The following is a 22,366-nucleotide window of genomic DNA, read 5'->3' as shown; positions in this document are numbered from 1 at the left end:
AATGCATGTACAAATGTGCTTTACACAATTGATGTGTGTATGGATTGCGATAACAGTTGTATGAGCCCCTAATAAAATGTTTAAAAAAAAAAAAAAGAATTACCACATGGAGATGATTTATAATATTAACCAAGATTGATATTGATATATTTAAAGTGGACCAGGAATATAAAGTACAAATATATGAATGGATTTTGAGGTCTCACATAACCATAAGTCCTAGAATGAGTTCTTATTACATGGCCCTACTTGATACTTTGATATAGCAAAGTGTGGTTAAGAAATCAAACAGTGCCCGGCTTTCAGAAAGAACAGTGTTTGGGGTCTTAAAGGCTTGTTTTAAAACAAGCAGCCACTAAGACCACACAGAAGAAGCATACCATCCTGTGTGATCCAAGGATTGTAAATAATAAATTCCAAAACTGGAGGGCCTGTTTTGCAGAAGGCTGTGAATGATAGTGAAAACTAAAATTCCCTGATAGCATTCTCATGTGAATTAAACCTCTGAAGAAACTCCTCTGACCATTGACTAGGGATATGAAATAGCCTTGCTATCAGACAGAGTACACTGTAAACTGGTTTGATGTTGATGCAGTTAGGTTAAAATTTAACACCCATTTGACTCATTTAAAATTTGTTCTAGTTTTATTATTTTGTGCTTGCTTTCAGATCGAGGTCTTTCTGTGTTTATTTTGTAATTATTGGTTGGCAGGGTGGGGGTGTGTTTGCATGTTTTCCTTTATAGGAAATCCAGCATAGGTAAATCTACAGAGATAGTACTTGGATTAAAAGCTTCTTAGAGTTATGAGAGGGGGTGTTGGGCTGGGGAGCAATGGAGAGTTAATAATGAGCATAAAAATAAAGAAAAAGAAATAAAATTGATTTTGGCAGTGATTATACTTTTTAATACGCTTAAACCATTAAAATGTATGGTATGTGAATTACATGTCAATAAAACTTTTTTTTTCAGACAACACACACACACATACACACACACACACACACACACACACACACACACACACACACACACAAAACACATATGCTCTTGAAGGGAAAGAAGCAGCCATCTAGCTCAGAAGCAACAAAGCCCACATGGAAGAAGCACACCAGCCTGTGCGATCACAAGGTGTCAAAGGGATCAGGTATCCAGCATCATCAGGACAAAAAATCGGACATCCCCTTACGGAAGGGTCACGGGGAAGGAGAGGAGCCAGTCAGGGTGCAGTGTAGTAACGATGAAACATACAACTTTTCTCTAGTTCCTGAATGCTTCCACCCCCCACCCCCCCCACCCCCACATCCCTTTCCGAATTCTACCTTACAAATCTGGCTAGACCAGGGGATGTACACTGGTACAGATAGGAACTGGAAACACAGGGAATCCAGGGTGGATGATCCCTTCAGGACCAGGGGTAAGGGTGGCGATGCGGGAGGGTGGCGTCAAGAGGGGGAACCGATCACAAAGATCTACATATAACCTCCTCCCTGGGGGATGGACAACAGAAAAGTGGGTGAAGGGAGAACTCAGACAGTGTAAGATATGACAAAATAATAATTTATAAATTATCAAGGCTTCATGTGGGAGGGGGGAGCGGGGAGGGAAGGTGAAAAACGAGGAGCTGATGCCAGGGACTTAAGTGGAGAGCAAATGTTTTGAGCATGATGAGGGCAATGCATGTACAAATGTGCTTTACACAATTGATGTATGTATGGATTGTGATAAGAGTTGTATGTGCCCCTAACAAAATGATTTAAAAAAAACAAAACACATATGCTGGCAATTGTTTAATTCCTCTTCCAAGAATCACCATGTACGTACACCAAATACCCAAATGATATGTTATCGTTATATCTGAGTGCAGAGGGAATTATTGAATGGGGCTCTTTTAGTCAGTCTCTAACTCCTACTACATGAACTTTTCTTGAATGGTGCTGGGTAAGAATAGAGAAGACACTGACAGTAAATGAACAGGATTCATTGGGATGCCATCCTGCTGTAAGGTTAACATTCTTAAAAACTTCCCACTAACTTCCTTAAAAAACACACCCTGTAATTATTAATATTGTTAGTTCTGTTACCACTGCAATGAATTAGAGTCTAATTCAAAAAATATATAGTGCTGTTTAAGACAAAAAAACTACTGCTTACCCATCACTTTCAGCAATGTAGACAACAGGGACCCGATTCTCCCCTTCGATGCCCAGTTCTTGCTGTAATGTTTCCAGATTCCGCTCAAAGGTATCCACACTACCAATATTAAACCACACATATTGCTATAAAAACAGAAAACAACATTCTAAGAGTGGAAACACAAAAGGCTCAATTTACAAAGTTGTTTCTTTTTTGAAATTGGGAGTTAATACATATATCATTCACAGTTCAATCACATCAAGCAGTATTGTTGATTGCTACCACAATCAGCTTCCGAACATTCTTTTCCTTCTGGACTCATTGACATTGGCTTCCTTTTAACCCCTTAACCGGCGCCCCCCCTCCCCGTACCCTCAAAAAACACTTATTCTACTTGCTGTCCCTATAAATTCATCAGTCTTAGGTTCATATACTGAAAAACATATAACATACATTCAAGAGGGTAACACCAATGATATAACATCTGAGATAAACCCCAACATGAACAAACAAAAATACAGAAAATGTTGAAAATCAGATCAGGCCAAACGTGCATCAGAAGGAGAGCAATGGTCAAGGTTTTAACCGTTCAAGTCAGGTTTATCCTTTTGATTTTCTTTAGTCATCTCTCCAACTCTCCATCTCTGTTTCCTCCCATCCCTCTATTATGGATAATTTCCTATGTAAGTCCCACAAATACACTGCATTTTTTTCTTATGTCTGGTTTTACTGATGTGGTAATTATTAGCAAACAGCACTAAAATTCTATTTGGGAAGATAATCCTTTTTATAAAGAAATATGTGTTCTTTCCTTTTCTCCATTTCAGTATTTTTCAGCTGCAGTTTTTGAAATAAAAAAAACTAGTATCATACAGTAACTGCAGCTAAAATTTGTTGAGCACTTGCTAAATGCCAGGCATTCTTCTCAGTCCTTTATAAGTGTTAGCTCATTCAATCTCAACTCTTAGAAAGGCACCAAACAAGTTGCAGGTTGACTCAATATGATTCACCACTCCCTCACCAGTCAAAACTGTGCTTCATAGGATTTTCAGTGGCTGGTTATTCAATTCTCTCAAGGGTACATTCAAACCTCTACCTTTTGCACAGTACACTGACCATCTGTACCACCCAAGGACTGCGTAAAAAACCCACCAGCAACTAATCAGAAGAGACGATCTCCGCTGTGCTCCAGTTTACTCCTATGGGGCCTAGAGTGGGAAAGGTGATGGACTTTGAACAATGGCTATGTTAAAAACACAAAACCAAATTCACTGTCATCAAATCAACTCCAACTCAAGGCAATCCTACACCTGTGGATACCAACTGACCCTTTGGTTAGCAACCCAATGTATAACACATTAAGTCATCAAAGTCCCATGTTATCATTCAGTAAAGAGTTCCATGATGAAACATACAACTTTCCTCTAGTTCCTAAATGCTTCCCCGTGCCCCAACTGTCATGATCCCAATTTTACCTTACAAATCTGGCTAGACCAGAGGATGTACACTGGTACAGATAGGAACTGGAAACACAGGGAATCCAGGACGGATGAACCCTTCAAGACCAGTGGTGAGAATGACAATACTGGGATGGTGGACAGAGGGTCGCGTGGAAAGGGGGAACCGATTACAAGGATCTACATATAACCTCCTCCCTGGGGGACGGACAACAGAAAAGTGGGTGAAGGGAGACGTCGGACAGTGTAAGACATGAAAAAATAATAATAATTTATGAATTATCAAGGATTTATGAGGGAGGGGAAGCGGGGAGGGAGGGGAAAATGAGGAGCTGATACCAAGGGCTCAAGTAGAAAACAAATTTTGAGACTGATGATGGCAACAAATGTACTAATGTGCTTGACACAATGGATGTATGTATGGATTGTGATGAGTTGTATGAGCCCCCAATAAAATGATTTAAAAAATGAAAAAAATTTAAAAGCATTATTAACCAATAAAATAAGAAGAGTTCCATGTTAATGTTCACTAGGTGCCTATCAGGCCCAACTCTTACTGTTTCCATTTTCAAAAGTCGAGATCTGCTGAGGTGGCTTTCTCAAAGTGCAGGGGTTGAGATCGCAGGCAGTTTGGCACCAGAGCATGAGATCCTAACCACTGGAGACACTGCCTTCTTATAGAACCAATGAAGGCACTACTAATAGCTGTCAGACAAAGAACTTGGTTTAGCTCACGGTTCCGAAAACTGCCCTTGAAATTTGTGAGCAATGAAGGTAGCTGTATTTTCTGAAATATCCAGGTAGTACTTGTTCTGAGGTATCAGAGATTTGATTCACAGGAATGCTAAGTACAACAGAATAAAACTCAACTCAGTACTACACCACTCTCACAATGGTTATGTTTGAGCCCATTATTGAAACCCCTTAAACAAATGCAAATGTAGTCAGTCCACACCTGGCAAAAAAAACTTCAAAAAAAAAAATGGAGCATGACATAATCAACATGGCTATTTACTGACCTCATTCAAGAATACTCATACGTGCTACCCCAAATGTCACCAGCTCAAAACCATCAGCTGTTCCACAGGAGGAAGTAAGGCTTCCTACTCCTGTAAAATGTGACATTCTGGTGAAGAAAGCTGATGGTGCCAGGCTATAAAAAGATATAGGGTCAGGGGTCTTAAAGGCTTGAAGGTAAACAAGTGGCCATCTAGCTGAGAAACAACAGAGCCCACATGGAAGAAGCACACCAGTCTGTGAGATCACGAGGTGTCGAAGGGATCAGGTATCAGGCATCATCAGAATAAAATATCATATCATTGTGAATGAGGGGGAGTGCGGAGTGGAGACCTGAAGCCCATCTGTAGGCAATTGGACATCCCCTTACAGAAGGGTCGTGGAGAGGTAACGAGCCAGGCAGGGTGCAGTGTAGCAACGATGAAACATAGAACTTTCCTCTAGTTCCTAAATGTTTCCTCCCCCTCCACTATCATGACCCCAATTCCACCTTACAAATCTGGCTAGACCAGAGGATGTACGCTGGTACAGATAGGAACTGGAAACACAAGGAATCCAGGGCGGATGATCCCTTCAGGACCAGTGGTGAGAGTGGCGATACCGGGAGGGTGGAAGGAGGGGGAGGTGGAAACGGGGAACCGATTACAAGGATCTACATATAACCTCCTCCCTGGGGGACGGACAACAGAAAAGTAGATTAAGGGAGACGTCTGACAGTGTAAGATATCACAAAATAGTAAATTATTAAGGCTTCATGAGGGAGGGGGGAGTGGGGAGGGAGGGGGGAAATGAGGAGCTGATGCCAGGGGCTTAAGTGGAGAGCAAATGTTTTGAGAATGACGAAGACAATGAAGGTACAAATGTGCTTTACACAATTGATGTATGTATGGACTGTGATAAGAGTTGTATGAACCCCTAATAAAATTTTTAAAAAAGTGAAGTGGTGGAGTTTAGCCTGTCAATCAGATTGCAGCTTGATGACCTCATTTGGAGGTGCTAAAGCGATAAATAGGTAGGACACACACTCACTCCCTGAGACGCTCTACTGACAAGACACATGGTGCTACGCTGATAGAGCCTGTGCCCTGGGAGCTGAAGGAGCCACGTGGAGACCCCGGCCAGTGTTGAGATGCATACAATGCCACTGGATCCACAAGACTTCCCACCCATGGCCTGTGATCTTCCAGCATTCGACCTCATTGCATGTGTTTCATGAGTCTGACGAGGGCTTTGTAGATTGGTATCGGACATATGGGCTAATATCGGTCTTATGGACTTGATCTGGACTGGGCTCGGATGTTTTCTTAATGTACAATTACTCTTTATATAATGCTCTTTCTTTAAAAAAAGTCACATTCTGTTTATATAAGTCAGCAATTCATGCATTTCAGTTCATAGCTGGCCAATATTTGTATAATTTTCTTTTCTCAAAAGTATTTTAACTTCTCAGTGATTGGTTAAATTAATATTACCAGTAGAATTAGCTTATGCCCCAAAGGGATGATTTCTAAAGTTCTGTAACATAAAATGACAATGAAATTTCTAAAATGAACCAAAGACATATTTAAATCATAGATATATGAATGGATTTGGGACTCACCTTAATTCTAGCCCCAATCTAAGAACAATTAGTTTTTATGACATGAACCTACTTGATGCTGCGCCCATGGAAAGATCACTGCAGATGGGTGCTACAGCAAAGTATAATGAAGAAACCACATGGTGTCTGATACCAGAAAGACTATTGTCTGGGATCTGAAAGGCTTATGTTAAAACTAGCAGCCATCTAAGTGAGGCATCAATTAATTCCACATGGAATAATCATACCAGCCTGTGTTATCCAAGGATTATAAATAATTAAATCCAAAGAAGGAAATGGTCGCAGAACTCAAATTAAGAACACCAGTTTGCAAAAGGCTATGGATGAGTGGAAGCCCACCATCTGCAGGGTCCAGACATGGATTGAGTCTCCATTGAATCCACTCTGAATACAGTCGAGGGACGTCAACAGCCTTGTTATCATAAAGATCACTGTAAAGTCAATTATGGCAATTATAGTTAGGTTATCATGTAATATCTTATCATTTGATCTCCCTTTTGACCCATTTTCAATCTGTTCTGTTTTTTATGATTTTCTGCTTTCTTTTCTATTGAAGTTTTTCTCTGTTTTACTGGTGTTAGTTTTGTGGTTATTTTTTGAAATTTTTCTGTATATGCATTCAGGAATAGGAAAATCTAGAGACTGGATTAATGTTTTGGGGTGCTTTGGCAGGTTAGGTTGGGGAGGGAAGATGAGGAGCTAATAACAATGAGTACGAAAAAGAATAAAATGTAAAATTTATTGTGGTGATGATTGTACAACTCTTCTTAATGACTGAACTACTGAATTGCATAGCATGTAAATTATATGCCAATAAAATTTAAATTAAAAAAAAATCACAGCATCAGAAACTCACAAGCACAATTCTACCCTGTTATATGAGGTCACTAAGGGTTGAAGTCAACTCAATGGCAGTGAGTGTGGTTATTTTAGGTAGTAACTAGTAGAGCTAATTTGAAGTCTAGTCTATCAGAATCAGGTATCATTAAAATCACTACTCTAGGCAGTAAAACACTAAAAATTCAATATCCATTTCTGAAAGTTCAAAATAAAAGTTTTCATTTATTAAGCAATACATGCTCTCTGTACACAACTAAGGAAATACAAAGAAAATTAAAAGTAACCACAACATTAACACCAAGAGATGCATACTACTAGCACTGTGAGGCCTATATTGGTGTTACGATCTTGAAACACATGTACAATTTCATAAAGAAAGCAATACAAAACCGATAGAGAAATAAAAAATTTAAACATGGGGTTAATTTTAATATGTATATAACCATGCATGCCTAGACTGGAAAACCAAGCCAATTTCAAGGCCAACATGTTGATTCTGATTCATAGGCAGACCTTATAGGACAGGGCGTAACTGCCCCTGTGGGTTTCTGAAACTGTAACTAACTAACAGGGAGAGAAAGCCTACTCTTTCTCCTGAGGAGTGGCTGGTGATTTTGAACTGCTAGCCCTGGCAGCTCAGTGAGTACCCAGTATACCACCAGGGCTCCTCTACTAGAGACAAGGTTCCCTGAAATGTGAACTTGCCCCTTGGGAACAGTACCGCCCTATTGAGAACCACTGCTCCAGCACGGAAGATTAAAGCAAAACAAGAATCACAGCCGGCTCCCTGCCCCAATATTAAATTATTTCTACTTTGTGAAAAATGTTTAATAACAACCCTGAATTGAAATCTTTACATATACACTTAATTATTTCCCTAGCGTACAGTTATAGAAGTAAAATTACTGGTGTATGCAGCTTTTAAAATTGCTGATACACACACTGTCAAATTAACCTCTTCAAAGGAATTGACTATTAAATTCCTGGCACCAAATATTTGGGAAACCGAAAAAAACATGTATCATAATTATTAACAAACATTTCATCATAAGGTAGGTTGGTGGTGGTGGTGGGGGGGGGGCAAGAAACTTAAAATAACTTTGCCAAAAATAACAGTAATACCAGTGTTATATGACTGTATTGATATACTTACTGACAGAAAACTAAAAATAGCTCTTGTTACCCTCAATTCTTATTTGGCCTCAAATGTTGCTCTTTCAAAAAAGACAATGAGGAAATGATTAAACAAGTTATCCTAAAGGAGGACAAATGCAGTCTGGTTGAGCTCTTGTGTGGGGGCTGGGGGAGCGGGAGGGGGCGGGGAAGATACAGTGACAATCAAAGGACATCTAGGTGGAGTGCAAAGGAAGGAAGAGTGCAAATCACCTGGGAGTCTTTCTAGTCCACCTTTCCTTTCCTCCCCACCATAATCCCCTCAACCTGTTCAATGAGATCAGGAAGTAGGAGCCAAATTAGTTGGATAGAAAATATTTTTTAAATAGGAAAAGAAATCAAAATTAGCATATCATAAAAGAAGTGGGAGAGATATGCTATCAGAATGCTACTTAAATTAATTTGAAAATATCTGTCTCAAGACATAGCAATGAGGATTTAAAAGTTTTTTTCCCCTAAACAAAACACTGCCTTTCAGTCTTGAAAAATCAGAATATAATGAGTATTGAAAATTGGGCTTTTATTCACTGTTTCCTACATGTATAGTGGACTATTCAACCAAAAATAAAACAACAAAAACTCCACCGACTCAATCCAGGAATCACTAACACATACAAAAAAGTCACATTCTCACTCACCTACATTGGTGACTGTTAACGCGACTGCTCTATTTTGGTATAGATATATGGCAATGTGTGTGAATGCTATCTTTTCAGTTTTAAATCTGGAAATGTTAAGTTAATTCATATCAGTTAAATAATTAAAATAATTTACCCCATCAACGGGAGTTTTTCCTGGTGTAAAAGTCACTCGAACAAAACGTTTATTGACGACTTCCAGCCTGTCCACCTAGAATTTTAAGAATATAAATTTACTGGAAATATTTGATACAATCATTTAAAAAGCACATGGTATGTTAGAAATACAAAAGAGAACAAAAACTATTATCAGGACCATTGCAAATACTGTTGGAGCTGTCCAAGTGCCCCACTGACTCCCTCTCCCAGGTGTGACTACTGTCTGAGGTGCCAACCAGCTCAGAGCATGCCTGGACACTTGTACACTACACATGCATGCAACCCTAAGCAACACTGTGATGGTTAGTTTTTTTGTGCCAACATGGCACCTGTAAGAAGGTATGGGTAGAGTTTAGGTTGTCAATCAGGTTGCAGAGCTTGATGACCTCATTTGGAGCTGCCCGAGATAAATGGCTCACTGTCAGTGGGCCGCTCTGTCTCTCTGCCTCCATGTTCCTGTTAGTGAGTCACTCCGAGAGCTGCCAGTCCCTGCCATTGGGTTCACGGGACTTGGCACCCACTGGTGATGTTCCTGCATCCTGCATCATTGCATGTGGCTACGAAAGTCTGACGAGGGACTTACGGACTAGTATCAGACTCAGGGACTAGCACTGGACGTATGGACTTGAGCTGGACTGGGCTGGGTTGTTTGTTTGATATATGATTGCTTCTTGATATAAAAATCTTTCATGGATGGTGCTACTTCTCAGAGTCCCTTCCCCCACAACACCTAGGAATTATAGATACAAAATCCTGGCTTTCCTAAGATGAACATTTGACAAAAAAATGTGACCATTACTACACCAATGTTCACTGCAATACTATTTACAATGGGTAAAAGGTTGAAGCACAAGTATGTCACCAGATAAATGGCTACACAAAATATGACATACATAACCAATGAAATATTATTCAGCCATTAAAAGGAAATGAAGTTCTGATGTGTGCTACACTGATAAGTCTTCAAAACACTATGCTGAATTAAATAAGCCAGACACAAAAGGACAGTATATGATCCCACATACGTAAAATATATTTTCTTAAAAAGAAAATGCATGGAACAGTGGTAACTATCGTGTCCAATGAGTCAGAACCGACCCAATGACACCCAACAGTAAACAGGAGTTGGAAGAGGGACAGCAGTTTTACTGAATCAGTTTGAGGTGATATTAACATTTTTGAAAATGGAAAATAGTGGTGGTAGCACAGCATGGTGAATGTAATTAACATCACTGAATCGTATGTTAAAATATAGTTAAAATGACAAACCTGCTACATATTTTACCAGAATAAAGGTTTGGTTTGTTTTTGTTTCGTTTCTTTAGAGTAACCATTTCCATTTTTTCCATTCTCACATTATTGTATGACCTTTGAAAACAAAATGTAGGTCCTTTACAATACCTTGGTAAGTACTTTTATTTCATCTTTGTGCTACCTATTTCATTAAGGAAAAATCAAAGTACTGAGAGGTTAAGTAATTTACCCCCAGTTACATGGAGGCCTAATCCGAATTCTCTTACTCCTATTTCGTAATTCTAAGATGTTCACTTTTCACATTTTAACATCTCAAAAATTGGGATACATTTTCTAATCAAAGCATATCTTAATTTCTTCAGCAACTTTAAATGTTCCTATTTGTATATAAAAGAATGTGTCTTACAATCAACAGCATAACATCGTCATAAATTAAAAAAAATCACACTGCTGTTGGAGAAGGGACAGGAGGGATAAGAAGCTGTGGCACCAGAGAAAAATTGCAACAGCAGATGGGAAACTGCCAGGAATAGTCAACTGGTGGTGGGATCACATTAACAACAGGAAAACACCAACAATTTCTAATGCACAGTTCAGTGAAAATGATTTACATTCTTCAAGTTACATAACAACCATCACAGTCCGATCCTGAGTTGTTCCGCTCTCATTAATAGAAACACAATGCTTCCTGAATTTCTTATCTAATTTTTTGAGTTGCTGTTAACTTGTAAGATTCTACCACAGATAGTTCCTAGCAGAGCATAATGCAGACATTTTTTTCACTAAGCTAAGTTCCTCTATAGTTTGAAGAAGACTTTGAGAATATTTTTTATTTAAGGTTTAATGATTATCTTGGGGCAATAGTTTTAGGGGCTCATATGGCCTGGAAGTCTTTGAGAATATGAAATTATGTTCTGCGTTTCTCTCCTATTGATAAAGGTTCATCTATAGAACCTTTGATCAACATGCATCTTAAATATGATGAAATATGCAATCACCTTGTGTAAAAGACAGAACTACGTTTCTCAGGAAGAAACCTATCAGAGTCCATGGGCTTTACTCAGACCCTCGCTCAGAGCCATTTGGTGTTCCTTTACACAGTCCTAATCCTATTGTTAATCCAATTTCCAAGGTCAAGAGAGTCTAATACAAAAAAGACAGAGCACTGAGGAGGTTGGCAGGTTACAGCAAAGCTGAGGCACACGAAAAAATGGCAACAGCACATGGAAAACTGCCAGGAAGAGCAATCTGAAGCCATATTTCCAAAATGCCGTTCAGGTGGAAATAAATGATTATGTAGTAAATATGGGGACTTTTGGATCAAAACAAGAAGGGTTTTGGTTGCAGTACTTTTCAGTATTGTTAAAATTCCAGTGTGAAAAATTAACTTTAAAATGAACAAACTTCATTTATCTACTGAATGTCACCTTTCAAACAACGATAGCCACCAATACTATAAAATACTTACTACTCCTTTGGACAGATAGTTATTGACAAAGTCCTTCCAAGTGATTTCTCTCCCAGAACTCCTGAACAGGAAATAAATCGTGACACCACCCCAAAATAGAGCACTCCAAAGAAAATACATCCTGAATTCTTTGTCATCCCATGGAAAATCGCCCTGGAACAAAAGATGAGAAATTTTCTATGAAGAAAAAATTTCTAAAGGTGATCTGTAAGACACAAATCCCTCCCAATATTATCAGCGTCCTCCAATCTTTCATATAGCCACCAATGTAACCTCAACATTAACACATAGTTTGGAATCACACCTTCTGGAACCTGGACCACCAGTGAGAATCATCTTTCTTGCCACCTCGCTTTCCTCCACCACCAACTCCTCCGCCAGAAGAATTTGGTGTACTAGTTGGCTTTGATTCTGTTCATAAAGAAGTAACATATATAAAAGCATAGCAAGACTTTTTATCTCTCAAAAATGATTTTACCAATACAGTTCAAGGCACTACAAAGTACAAAATGACAACTAATAAAGTACAATAAAGCATGGCACTAATACAAACAACATTCAAGGAGGGCTTAAAAGTCCTTCACATACAGTATCTCATTAAATTTGTACAATAACCTAACAATTCTGTATGTTCACTACTACTATACCTACTTTATAGACAAAGAAATTGTAGCTTAGGGAGGTTAAGTAACTCATTGAATAGCTTCTTGCAGGTTAAATGACACTGTCCATATTTGAACGAGTAAAGTGAATTCCTGAGCCCAACCTGTAGTTAAAAAGTCCAGGCTCCCCTTTCATACTCCTACAAAGTAACACTGCGAACAGTTTCTTCTGTAGGAAAGACATAACTCCGAGAATGAGTTAACCCTCTCTAGTTTTGCAAAGGACCACTAGTGGCACTGTTAGGTAAGTAATGAATGGCCTGTTAACTGCATAAACTGCTAAGGTCAGCAGTCCAAAACCTCCTCAGAAGAAAGTTCAGGCTATGTGCTCCCTATAAAGATTTACCCTGTATAGGGTAACTATGGGTCAAATAAAGACGATGGCAAAGAGTTAACAGTTTGCAAGAATCTTTTCTTACTTTTCTATCCTCACTGTGACCCACAAACACCAATCACCTAACTTCAACGACCATGATGAAAGCCTTCATATTGCAGCAGCATGGTGGCCTCAGGCACTCAGCCATCATTCGTGGCTACAAGATACTATAGCTTCATGAAAGGCCTCACCACTGTGATACAAGCAAGAAGCTTCTGCGCCTCTGCACAGTCCAGCGTCTGAGAGAAGCACAGTGGATAAGCCCAGACAAACTTCAGGATTGGGAACTTACTGCACAAGGCAACACAGGCAAAGGGTACCAACCATTTGGATTTTATTAGTGAACCAAATCTCATGAATCTACCCCAAAACCAAGATTTAAAAACTACCTTCAAGTCTGTTAGGGGGAAAAACCACTATTACACCAATATTCCAATCTAGAATCATGGACAATGCTTCTCCTTTCCCTTGCTTTGTTTTTGATCCTCTGTACACAAGTACATTAAATATTTTTTTTAAAGCTGCATTATAATTTTCCTTACATTTCCCTAAGAACAAAAACAAATCTAAAATGCCAACGGAATGCTATGTGTGCAGGTATTGTGCTAAGTACTATCACATGTGTGAGATGGGGGACAGGAAGCCTGGTGTATCCCACATGGCCCCCAATCCTAAGAAATCCTCAGAGGAACAATTTGAAAAATAGTGCATTAATCTACAACATGTGTCTAAAAATTCATGTGTGTTAGACTTCTAAGATTTCCTCAGTGGTTTATATTTTGTGACAAATACTCTAGTCTGATCAAGCAGTGCCTCTAATGTGACTTTACAGATCGAATTACTTCAATTTGAAAAACGGCAATATAAACATAGAAATAAGATAAATGAAACTCAAGTTCTAGAACTTTAATGTACTTGTAACTTAACCGTTTCACAACTGACTTAACATAATTATCAATAGCATATATTAGGGGAAAATATGAAATCCAAACATAATCTGTTTAACCAGTACCTTTTTTTTCTCCCATAAATTCTTTAGGTTCACTAGGTTTTTTCCCATTTTTTCCATTAGGAAAGTATTTTTCAAATCCTGTTAGAAAAAGAAAAAATATACACACCCTCAAACTAAAATTCATCAGTGTTTATGTTTGTTTTAAAAGTAGCTGCTACATCATTAAAATAACAAAATTATATTATAGCAATAAATCAGTGTCTAAATAGTTTAATTTTAAAGCCCAAGGCTATTAAAGGAAAAAAGTCCAAGTGCATGTCAATTTCATGCCATTTTAAGTGTTATTACTACAGTTGATAGTGACCCATTTTTGTCATAGCAATCAGAAAGTGGAGGTAGAACAGCAAATGACAAAAGGAGGCAGAAATGAAGACATCTGAAACACAACTGTTCATCTTACGGTCATGCTGAAGCACTTACCTTTTGGAGGTCGAGAGCAGAATCTTTGATAAGCTGCAATGACATCTCTCAGAAGAGAATTTCTGCTGGTTGCTGCTTGAGTTATAGCATACCGATAAAGCTGAAACATGACATGTAAATAAAAGCATGACGATTACATCAAGATAAAATGTTAAAAAGAGACTTTCTAATGTGAAAGGGATGAATGGTCTGTTTCTGCCTTCAACAAATGGTTACAGACTAGCATGAGATGAGGGGCATTTTTTTTTGGTTATTTGATCTTTTTTTTTTTTTATCATTTTATTGGGGGCTTGTACAATTCTTATCACAATCCATACATACATCCATTGTGTCAAGCACATATGTACATTTGTTGCCCTCATCATTCTCAAAACATTTGCCTTCCACTTTGGCCCTTAATATCGGTTGCTCATTTCCCCCCTCCCTCCCCACTCCCTCATGAACCCTTCATAATCCATAAATTATTATTGTTTTGTCATAACGTCTCCCCTCGCCCTCTTCTCTGCTGCCATCCCCCAGGGAGGAAGCTATACGCAGACTTTCGTAATCGGTTCTCCCTTTCCACCCCACATTCCCTCCACTCTCCAGGCATCGCCACTCTCACCACTGGTCCTGAAGAAGTCATCTGTCCTGGATTCCCTGTGTTTCCAGTTCCTATCTGTACCAATGTACATCCTCTGGTCTAGCCAGATTTGTAAGGTAGAATTGGGATCATGATAGTGGGGGTTGGGGGGGAGGAGGAAGCATTTAAGAACTAGAGGAAAATTATATGTTTCATTGTTGCTACCCTGCACCGACTGGCTCATCTCCTCCCCACAACCCTTCAGTAAGGGGGTGTCCAGTTGCCTACCAATGGGCTTTGAGTCTCCACTCTGCACTCGCCCACCTTTACAATGATATGATTTTTTGTTCTTTCATGCTTGATACCTGATCCGGTGAGGGGCATTTTTAAGATGGACTAATTTCACTTAGCACTATGCTACTCTAAATCTAGCAACAAAACCATAGGACATGATCCAGAAGATAAGAATACCTCAACATCATGTAATTTTTAGAAATGCAACCCAAATACAATTATCTAACAACACATTTACTTTGGCAGTGTATACTGAGTTAGCAACCAAAAGACAAACTCTGGTACGTGGAAAACTGCTGGTTCATACTGATTCGCCTGCAAGGTCTGACATTGTAAGACATTGACCAGAAATTACAAGAACGCAGCTTGTAAGCATAATTATAATTCTGCTTATAATATAAACTTACCATGATTCAAAAATAATTTCTCATCCAACATCTCTAATTATCCTTCTATTCGCAATATTTGTTAAAGACATCTGATATAGTCTTCCCGATAGAAGTCCCATTATCAATGTGTCCCTCCTTTATATAACATATGCTGCTGAAAAGTTGTTTGTATATCGTCTAGGTCAGATGCCGGCAATCTTTTGAGATGGAAGAGCCATTCCTGTCCCTCACAGCAATTTAAAAATTTTTAGAGATACATAAATTTGTTTTTACAAACAAATGATATCACCATTATCTGAGTAATATTTAAGATTTCATGAAATTTCATTTTAAATTTTACTGCAGAGCCACATGAACATACCAAAAGTGCCACGTATGGGCCACGAATTGCAGTTTGCTGACCCCCTACTCTAGTATAATGTGAACCAACAAAGAAAGGCCTTATTAAATCTTTAGTTGATCAGTTAAAAGCAATCACTGGCAAGACACAATGAGAAAATATAGCCAATTTTGCAGAAATAACGTTTTTTTTAAAAAAACTTTTAATCATGAATTAGATGGGGGTTTATGTTTCAGATAACCATTTTTGGATTTAATAATTAAATAACTTTTCAAACCTCCCAATAACTTGCCCTAAGCCTCTCCCCCCTTTTTCCTTTTCTTCATCTTAGAAATTACCTTCCCTTTCACCTTGGCTGACACCTGTCTATTCTCCAACAAGGGGTTGGCAAACCAATCTTGTCCCTCACAATAATCTAAACATTATTCAAGAGCCATAAATATATTTTTGCAAACAAATGAAACCACCATTATCTGAATAATATCATTTAAAATTTTCCATTTGACTTTAGAGCCACACATATGCACCAAGAGTCACAGTGTGCTTCCCCTCTTCTCCCTTGCCCTCCCAGGCCTGGTAACCCTCAAAGTACGTTTCTTTTGTGGTATGACAAATCTCTATTAATTTTTTTAAAGAAAAATCTTTATCATGATTTAAAAAAATTTTTTTTAAAACAATGTTGGAACAGGATCCTGAAACCAAGCACTCAGAACCAAGAGCAGGAATTCCCCAGAGGACAGGAGAATGTTGCCAAGAGGGCCCGCGGGAGCTTACACGCCTCGCAGCACAGTGCATGTGGGAGATATTCCCACCCTCCACCTGCCGAGAATACCAGAAAGTCGGGCTTTTTTTCTTTTATAACAAACCTCACTCAGCAAAATGCCCCAACATACTGTATCATGAGGTTTTCCAATTTCAATAGTACTTATCCATTCTTCTACTGGTGGGCATTAGGTTGCTTCCATCTGCTTGCTATTATGAATAGTGGTGTGATGAACACGGGTGTGCTTACATCTATTGGAACCACAGCTCTGACTTCTGTAAGGTATGAACAAAGTAAGGAAATTGCTAGAACCCTGGTGCTGTAGTGGGTTACATGTTTGGCTGCTACACATAAACAGTTAGTCGTGGAAACCCCTGGACAGTTCCAGTCTCTCCTATTGGTTTGCTAGGAGTCAGAATTGACTCGATGACAGTAAAATGTATTGTCCCAGTTGTTAAAGGAAGTGTCATTCCCCTTTCAACATGGCTGCAGTTCAAAACCACCAGCAGCTCCTTGGAAGAAAGAGGAGTCTCTCTACTCCCATAAAATTAGTCTGAGTCAGCACTGACACAATGGCAGTGAGTTTGTTTTTTTAATGCAGGTTCCAATCTCTTATATGCCCTGTCCATCTTTTGTTATTGTGTTTGTCTTTAACTTTGCTATCAATGCCAGTGTGAGGTAGTATCCCATCATTTTGCTATGCATTTCTGGGATGACTAGTGATCCTGAGCACGTCTTCATGTTTGCTGGTCACCTGGATGGCTGGTTTGGTGAACTGTCTATTCATGTATTTTGCCGATTTTAAAATTGAATTATTCATCTTTTTCTTGAGGTGTTGCAGTTTTCTAGATTTTAGGCATTGCCAAAAATTTACTTCCAGTCTATAGGTTGTCTTTTTAGGAAGTCTTTTGATGCACTTAAGTGTCTTATTTTTAGGAGGTCCTAGCCATCTAATCTGTCTTCTGCTATGTGGTTTTTTTGTGTGGTTTTCTTTACATCTGATAGTGTGTTCATGCCATGTATTGGGGTCCCACGTGTCGCTGTTTTCTCACTGATGATATTTATAGTTCTAGGGTTTACATTTAAGCCCTTAATTCATCTTGAGTTCATTATTGTATATGAAGTGATGTATAGGCCCTGTTTCATTCTTCTGCCAATGGAAATCCCAATGTTACCAGCACCACTTGTTGAAGAGACTATCTCTCTCTTTCCCATTTAATGTATTTCAGCCCTTTGTGGAGAACTCATTGTCTATAGTTAGGTGCATTTATTTCTGGGACTTGTATTTCTGTCCATGGGTCTCCGTATTTGTTGTACTAGCACCAGGCTGTTTTGACTATGACTGTAGTAGGTTTTCAGGTTGGGAACTAAAAGCCGTCCTACTTTGCTCTCTTAGATAGTGCTCTGCTTATCCTGGGTCTCTTTCCATATAAAGTTGATTTTATTTTCCATTTACTTAATCAAACAGCAGAGCTCCTAGAATTTTTTAAAAATCATTTTATTGGGGGCTCGTACAACTCTTATCACAATCCATACATACATCCATTGTGTCAAGCACATTTGTACATTTGTTGCCATCATCATTCTCAAAACATTTGCTTTCTGCTTGAGCCCTTGGTATCAGCTCATTCCCCCCCTCCCTGCTTCCCCCTCCCTCATGAGCCCTTGATAATTTATAAATTAATATTTTGTCATCTCTTAGTGTCCGACATTTCCCTTCACCCACTGTTCTGTTATCCATCCCCCAGGGAGGAGGTTATATGTAGATCCTTGTAATCGGTTCCCCCTTTCCACCCCACCCTCCCTCCACCATCCCGGTATCGCCACTCTCACCACTGGTCCTGAAGGGATCATCTGTCCTGGATTCCCTGTGTTTCTGGTTCCTATCTATACCAGTGTACGTCCTCTGGTCTAGCCCAATTTGTAAGGTAGAATTGGGATCATGATAGTGGGGGAAGGAAACATTTAAGAACTAGAGGAAAGTTGTATGTTTCATCATTGCTATACTGCACCCTGACAGCTGTCTCCTCCCTGAGACCCTTCTGTAAGGGGATGGGTCTTGGGGCCCCAATCTGCACTCCCCCTCATTCACAATATGATTTTTTGTTCTTTGATGTCTGATACCTGATCCCTTCAACAACTCGCTCATGATCACACAGGCTGGTGTGCTTCTTCCGTGTGGGCTTTGTTGCTTCTGAGCTAGATGGCCATTTGTTTACCTTCAAGTCTTTAAGACCCTAGTGGGCTCCATCAGCTATCTTCACATTTGCTTATGCATCTGCTTTGTCTTCAGCAATCGTGTCGGGAAGGTGAGCATCATGGAATGCCAGTTTAATAGAACAAAGTTTTCTTGCATTGAGGAAATACTAGAGTGGAGGCCCAATGTCCCTCTGCTACCTTAATACTAAACTTATAAGTATAAGCACATAGATCTATTTTCCCATCCTCATATATAAATATATTTACATATGTACATGCTTTTATATAAACCTCTATAAATGGCCTTTGCCTCCTACTTCTTTCCTCTATTTCCTTTTACTTTCCTCTTGCCCCACTATCATGCTCAGCCTCCATTTGGGTTTCAGTAATTCCTCTCGGTTACATTAGCTCCTAGAAATCCTAGGCGCTAATCCTCACTCCTCACTCAGCACCAGCTGACTGCTTAACTTTCACAACACTGGGGCTCCTTCAACATACACTAATGGGGGGAAAACGATTAGAACAAGTTAACGGATATGAAGCAAGAATCGTCTAAGGGATTTGTGCAAGGAATAAGAGCTGAAGATAATTAAGGACTCAACCTGAGAATGGCAGCGGAGCTTCAAAGAGTCAAAATAATAAGCAAATGCAGGTACCATTATTGCCTCTTTCAAGTGAAGAAAGGATCTCTGGTAGTGCAGTGTAGTAAGTATGGGGCTGATGACCATAGGGTAGGTAGTTCAAAGCCACCAGGCACTCTGAGGGAGCCACTCAGTCTGTTTCCTTAAAAATTTCGAGCCTCATCACTTCTCTGTCTTTCAGCTAAGATCAAGTGTAAAAACTTAGAGCCTCAGAAATCCTATGGTGTTCTACTCTGCCATATAGGGTCACCAGGAGTCAATGGTAGTTTAAGTGAAGAGACTAAGCTAACTTCCATTAAGACAATCAGCTAGCAAAATGGCCAAGTCAGACCCTGTCTAACTGGTTCCAGAGCCTGAACCACCATGCTAGTTTGCTGTATCACAGGATACTGTAAGGTTATAAACCAAACCAACTGTGGAGTCAATTCTGACTCACAGCAACCCTATAGGGATGAGGGAGAGTGTTGCTAACATCTGATGGATCTTGGTTGAAAGCACTGAATAGCTGGAAGATGTTTACTTGTGTTTTAAAGACATTTGACTGTGGAGATCATAAGTAACAGGTAATAATGAGAAGAATGGGAATACAAAAAACACTTAATTGTGCTCATACAGAACCTATACGTGATGAAGTGGTTGTTATTTGTTCCGACATGACAAGGGAACCAGGAAAGGGGAGCATCAAGGTTGTCTTTTTCCACCATACTTACTTAATCTGTAGGCTGAGCAAATACTCTGAGGTGGATTATATGAAGGATGCAACATTAGGATTACAGGTATGTTCATTATCAACATGCCGTATGCTGATATAAAAGCCTTGCTTATTGTAAACTGAAGACTTGAAACACTTATTGATTGTGTTGGGCCAGGTTGTCTAGAGAAATAAATCCAGTGTCACTGATCTATGCAAAAGGAAGAGCAAAAAGTAATTCTTTATCAAGGAGGCATCCCAGCCCAGTCTAACTCGAGTCCCTAAGTCCAATGGTAGTCCATTAAGTTCCTCTTCAAATTCATGTAGCTACCTGCTGGTGATGCAGAATGGTAAACTGGGAAGCAGAAAGATTACAGGCTGGTGGTTGCAGAGTTGAATGGATCCAAAGTCGGTGGAAACTTGGCAGGGCATCCCCAGTTCTCAGGTCAATGGGTCCCCATGGGTCCACTCCTTGTGGCAAGCAGAGTTCCAGCAGGCAGGAAAGTGGAGGGACAGAAAGAGAGCAGTTCCCAGAGTCCATCACTCTTATACAAAAGGACACACCCCCAAGGAGGGAACATCAAGTTACCACTTGATTCACAGGTTTGATTCCACCCCAGCCTTGAGTGTCTAGTTGACATATGATCTAACTACCACACTGATGATCAAACACTACAGCCTTCAATATGGATTATACCTTACTGTTAAATAAAAAATTCTCGCAACTAGACAAATGTCATCACAAGCGGAGAAAAGATTGAAATTGTCAAGGATTTCATTTTACATACTTAGATCCACGATCAACATCCATGTAAGCTAGTCAATAAATCAAACTAAGTACTGCTTTGAGTAAATCTGCTGTAAAAGTATTAACGAGCAAATATGTCACTTTGAGGACTCAGGATCACCTGATCCAAGCTATGGCATTTTCAATCACTTCACACATGCTAAAGCAAAACACCGAATATAGAAAACTGTGCATGATAATCCTAAAATAATTGCAGTAGTGTGTTAACAGGGAGCTGCCAGTTTGATGCCTTTAATACTGAATATACAAAGGACCGACAAAAGGAAACAATCTGTCTTGATAAATATACACCCAGAATCCTCCCGAGAAGCAAGGATGGTGAAAGTTGGTCTCATATACTTTGGGCATGTCATCAGAAGAGACCAGGACCTAAGAAGGGCATCATGCTTGGTTAAGGGTCAATGAGCAAGCAAGAGAAAGAGTTAAACAGTGGCTGCAACATGAGAAATCAATCATAACTGTGAGGGTGGTGCAAGCCTGGCAGTTGGGTTCTGAGATGTACGTATGGTTGCTCTGGTTCGGAACTAAATGGGCGGCATCTAAAAACAACCTAACAACCAAAGTTCGAGCGCAAAATCTGTGCTCCAACCTCATTCTCACTCTTGATGCACATACACAACACTTTCCCAGTGTGTTGACCAGTGCCCGAAATAGGCTCGTCCCTTACCATTTGCAGGCCTCAGCTACCCTACTGGTAAAACATGTTCATCCTGGGTGTCAAAAGGCGCTGGCAAGACACTTGAAACACCGAGAATCGAGTGCACAGGAGATGAGTGATTCTAAACCTTGACAACTCCATTTGACAAGTGCAAGTGTGCGTTTTTGGAAACAGCCGGGTCAGGGGATGCTGGGCTCGGCTGCCACGAAAGTGGGCCCTCACTCATGCAATAAGTGAGGCACGGCGGCGGTGGAGGGTGCGGGGGGAAGAAAGCGGTGCGGTGACCTTGGCGCTCGCGCACCGCGCGGGCCGGGCGCTGGGCACAGGCGAAGGGACTCACCGACCGGAGGCAGGGCCTCTCGTGTAGACCCGCGCAGCCGCCAGGCAGCAAGAGCACCGGGAGTCCGCGGGGCCAGCAACCTCCCCGACCAGGCAGCAACAGACGCCGGAGCGCCATGGCTCCTTTGCGGCCCGGAGTGCTGCGCAGGCGTGGTGCGTGCGGAGGAAGGCACGCCGGGAACTTTGGCGCCTCCGGCACACCTAAGCCTGGGTCCTTTGGACGCGGCCCGGGCCCAGCGTGATGACGCGCCCGGGCCCAGCGTGATGACGCAACCACAAAGGCACGTTTCCGAACCAACAGTCCTCTTCAGCTTCAGAAACGTCCGCGCCTGCAGATTGGAGCGCATGCGCAGACGTCCCGGCTGCGCCACTCCTTCCGGGACCGTAGCTTTCTCAGGCCCACCTCTCCTGGCGGCGGGAACCTGGAGATGGGCTAGCGGGTGGAGCCGAAAGAGTGAAGATCGTTGTACCT

General features: G+C 40.3%; 1 protein-coding gene across 1 annotated transcript in view; it reads right to left on the bottom strand.

The window, feature by feature from the left end:
* AFG3L2 (AFG3 like matrix AAA peptidase subunit 2) overlaps window positions 1–22,047 on the bottom strand; it is an 80,493-nt gene extending 58,446 nt beyond the window's left edge. The window contains exons 1-7 of the mRNA XM_004702870.2: window positions 21,896–22,047; window positions 14,211–14,310; window positions 13,791–13,868; window positions 12,045–12,151; window positions 11,741–11,893; window positions 8,996–9,070; window positions 2,153–2,277 (exon numbers count right to left, since the gene is read on the bottom strand). Of these exons, the coding sequence (XP_004702927.1) occupies window positions 2,153–2,277; window positions 8,996–9,070; window positions 11,741–11,893; window positions 12,045–12,151; window positions 13,791–13,868; window positions 14,211–14,310; window positions 21,896–22,012 (755 nt within the window). The 5' untranslated portion in view covers window positions 22,013–22,047. The remainder of the gene's footprint in view (window positions 1–2,152; window positions 2,278–8,995; window positions 9,071–11,740; window positions 11,894–12,044; window positions 12,152–13,790; window positions 13,869–14,210; window positions 14,311–21,895) is intronic.
* Between the last annotated feature and the right edge of the window lie 319 nt (window positions 22,048–22,366).

This window comes from Echinops telfairi, unplaced genomic scaffold, assembly GCF_000313985.2.
Source record: "Echinops telfairi isolate 266 unplaced genomic scaffold, ASM31398v2 ScPeMD7_57;HRSCAF=196, whole genome shotgun sequence".
NCBI classification, from domain to species: domain Eukaryota; kingdom Metazoa; phylum Chordata; class Mammalia; order Afrosoricida; family Tenrecidae; genus Echinops; species Echinops telfairi.
Note: the sequence above shows the minus strand (reverse complement) of the source record. Positions and strands in the feature narration are given on the sequence as shown.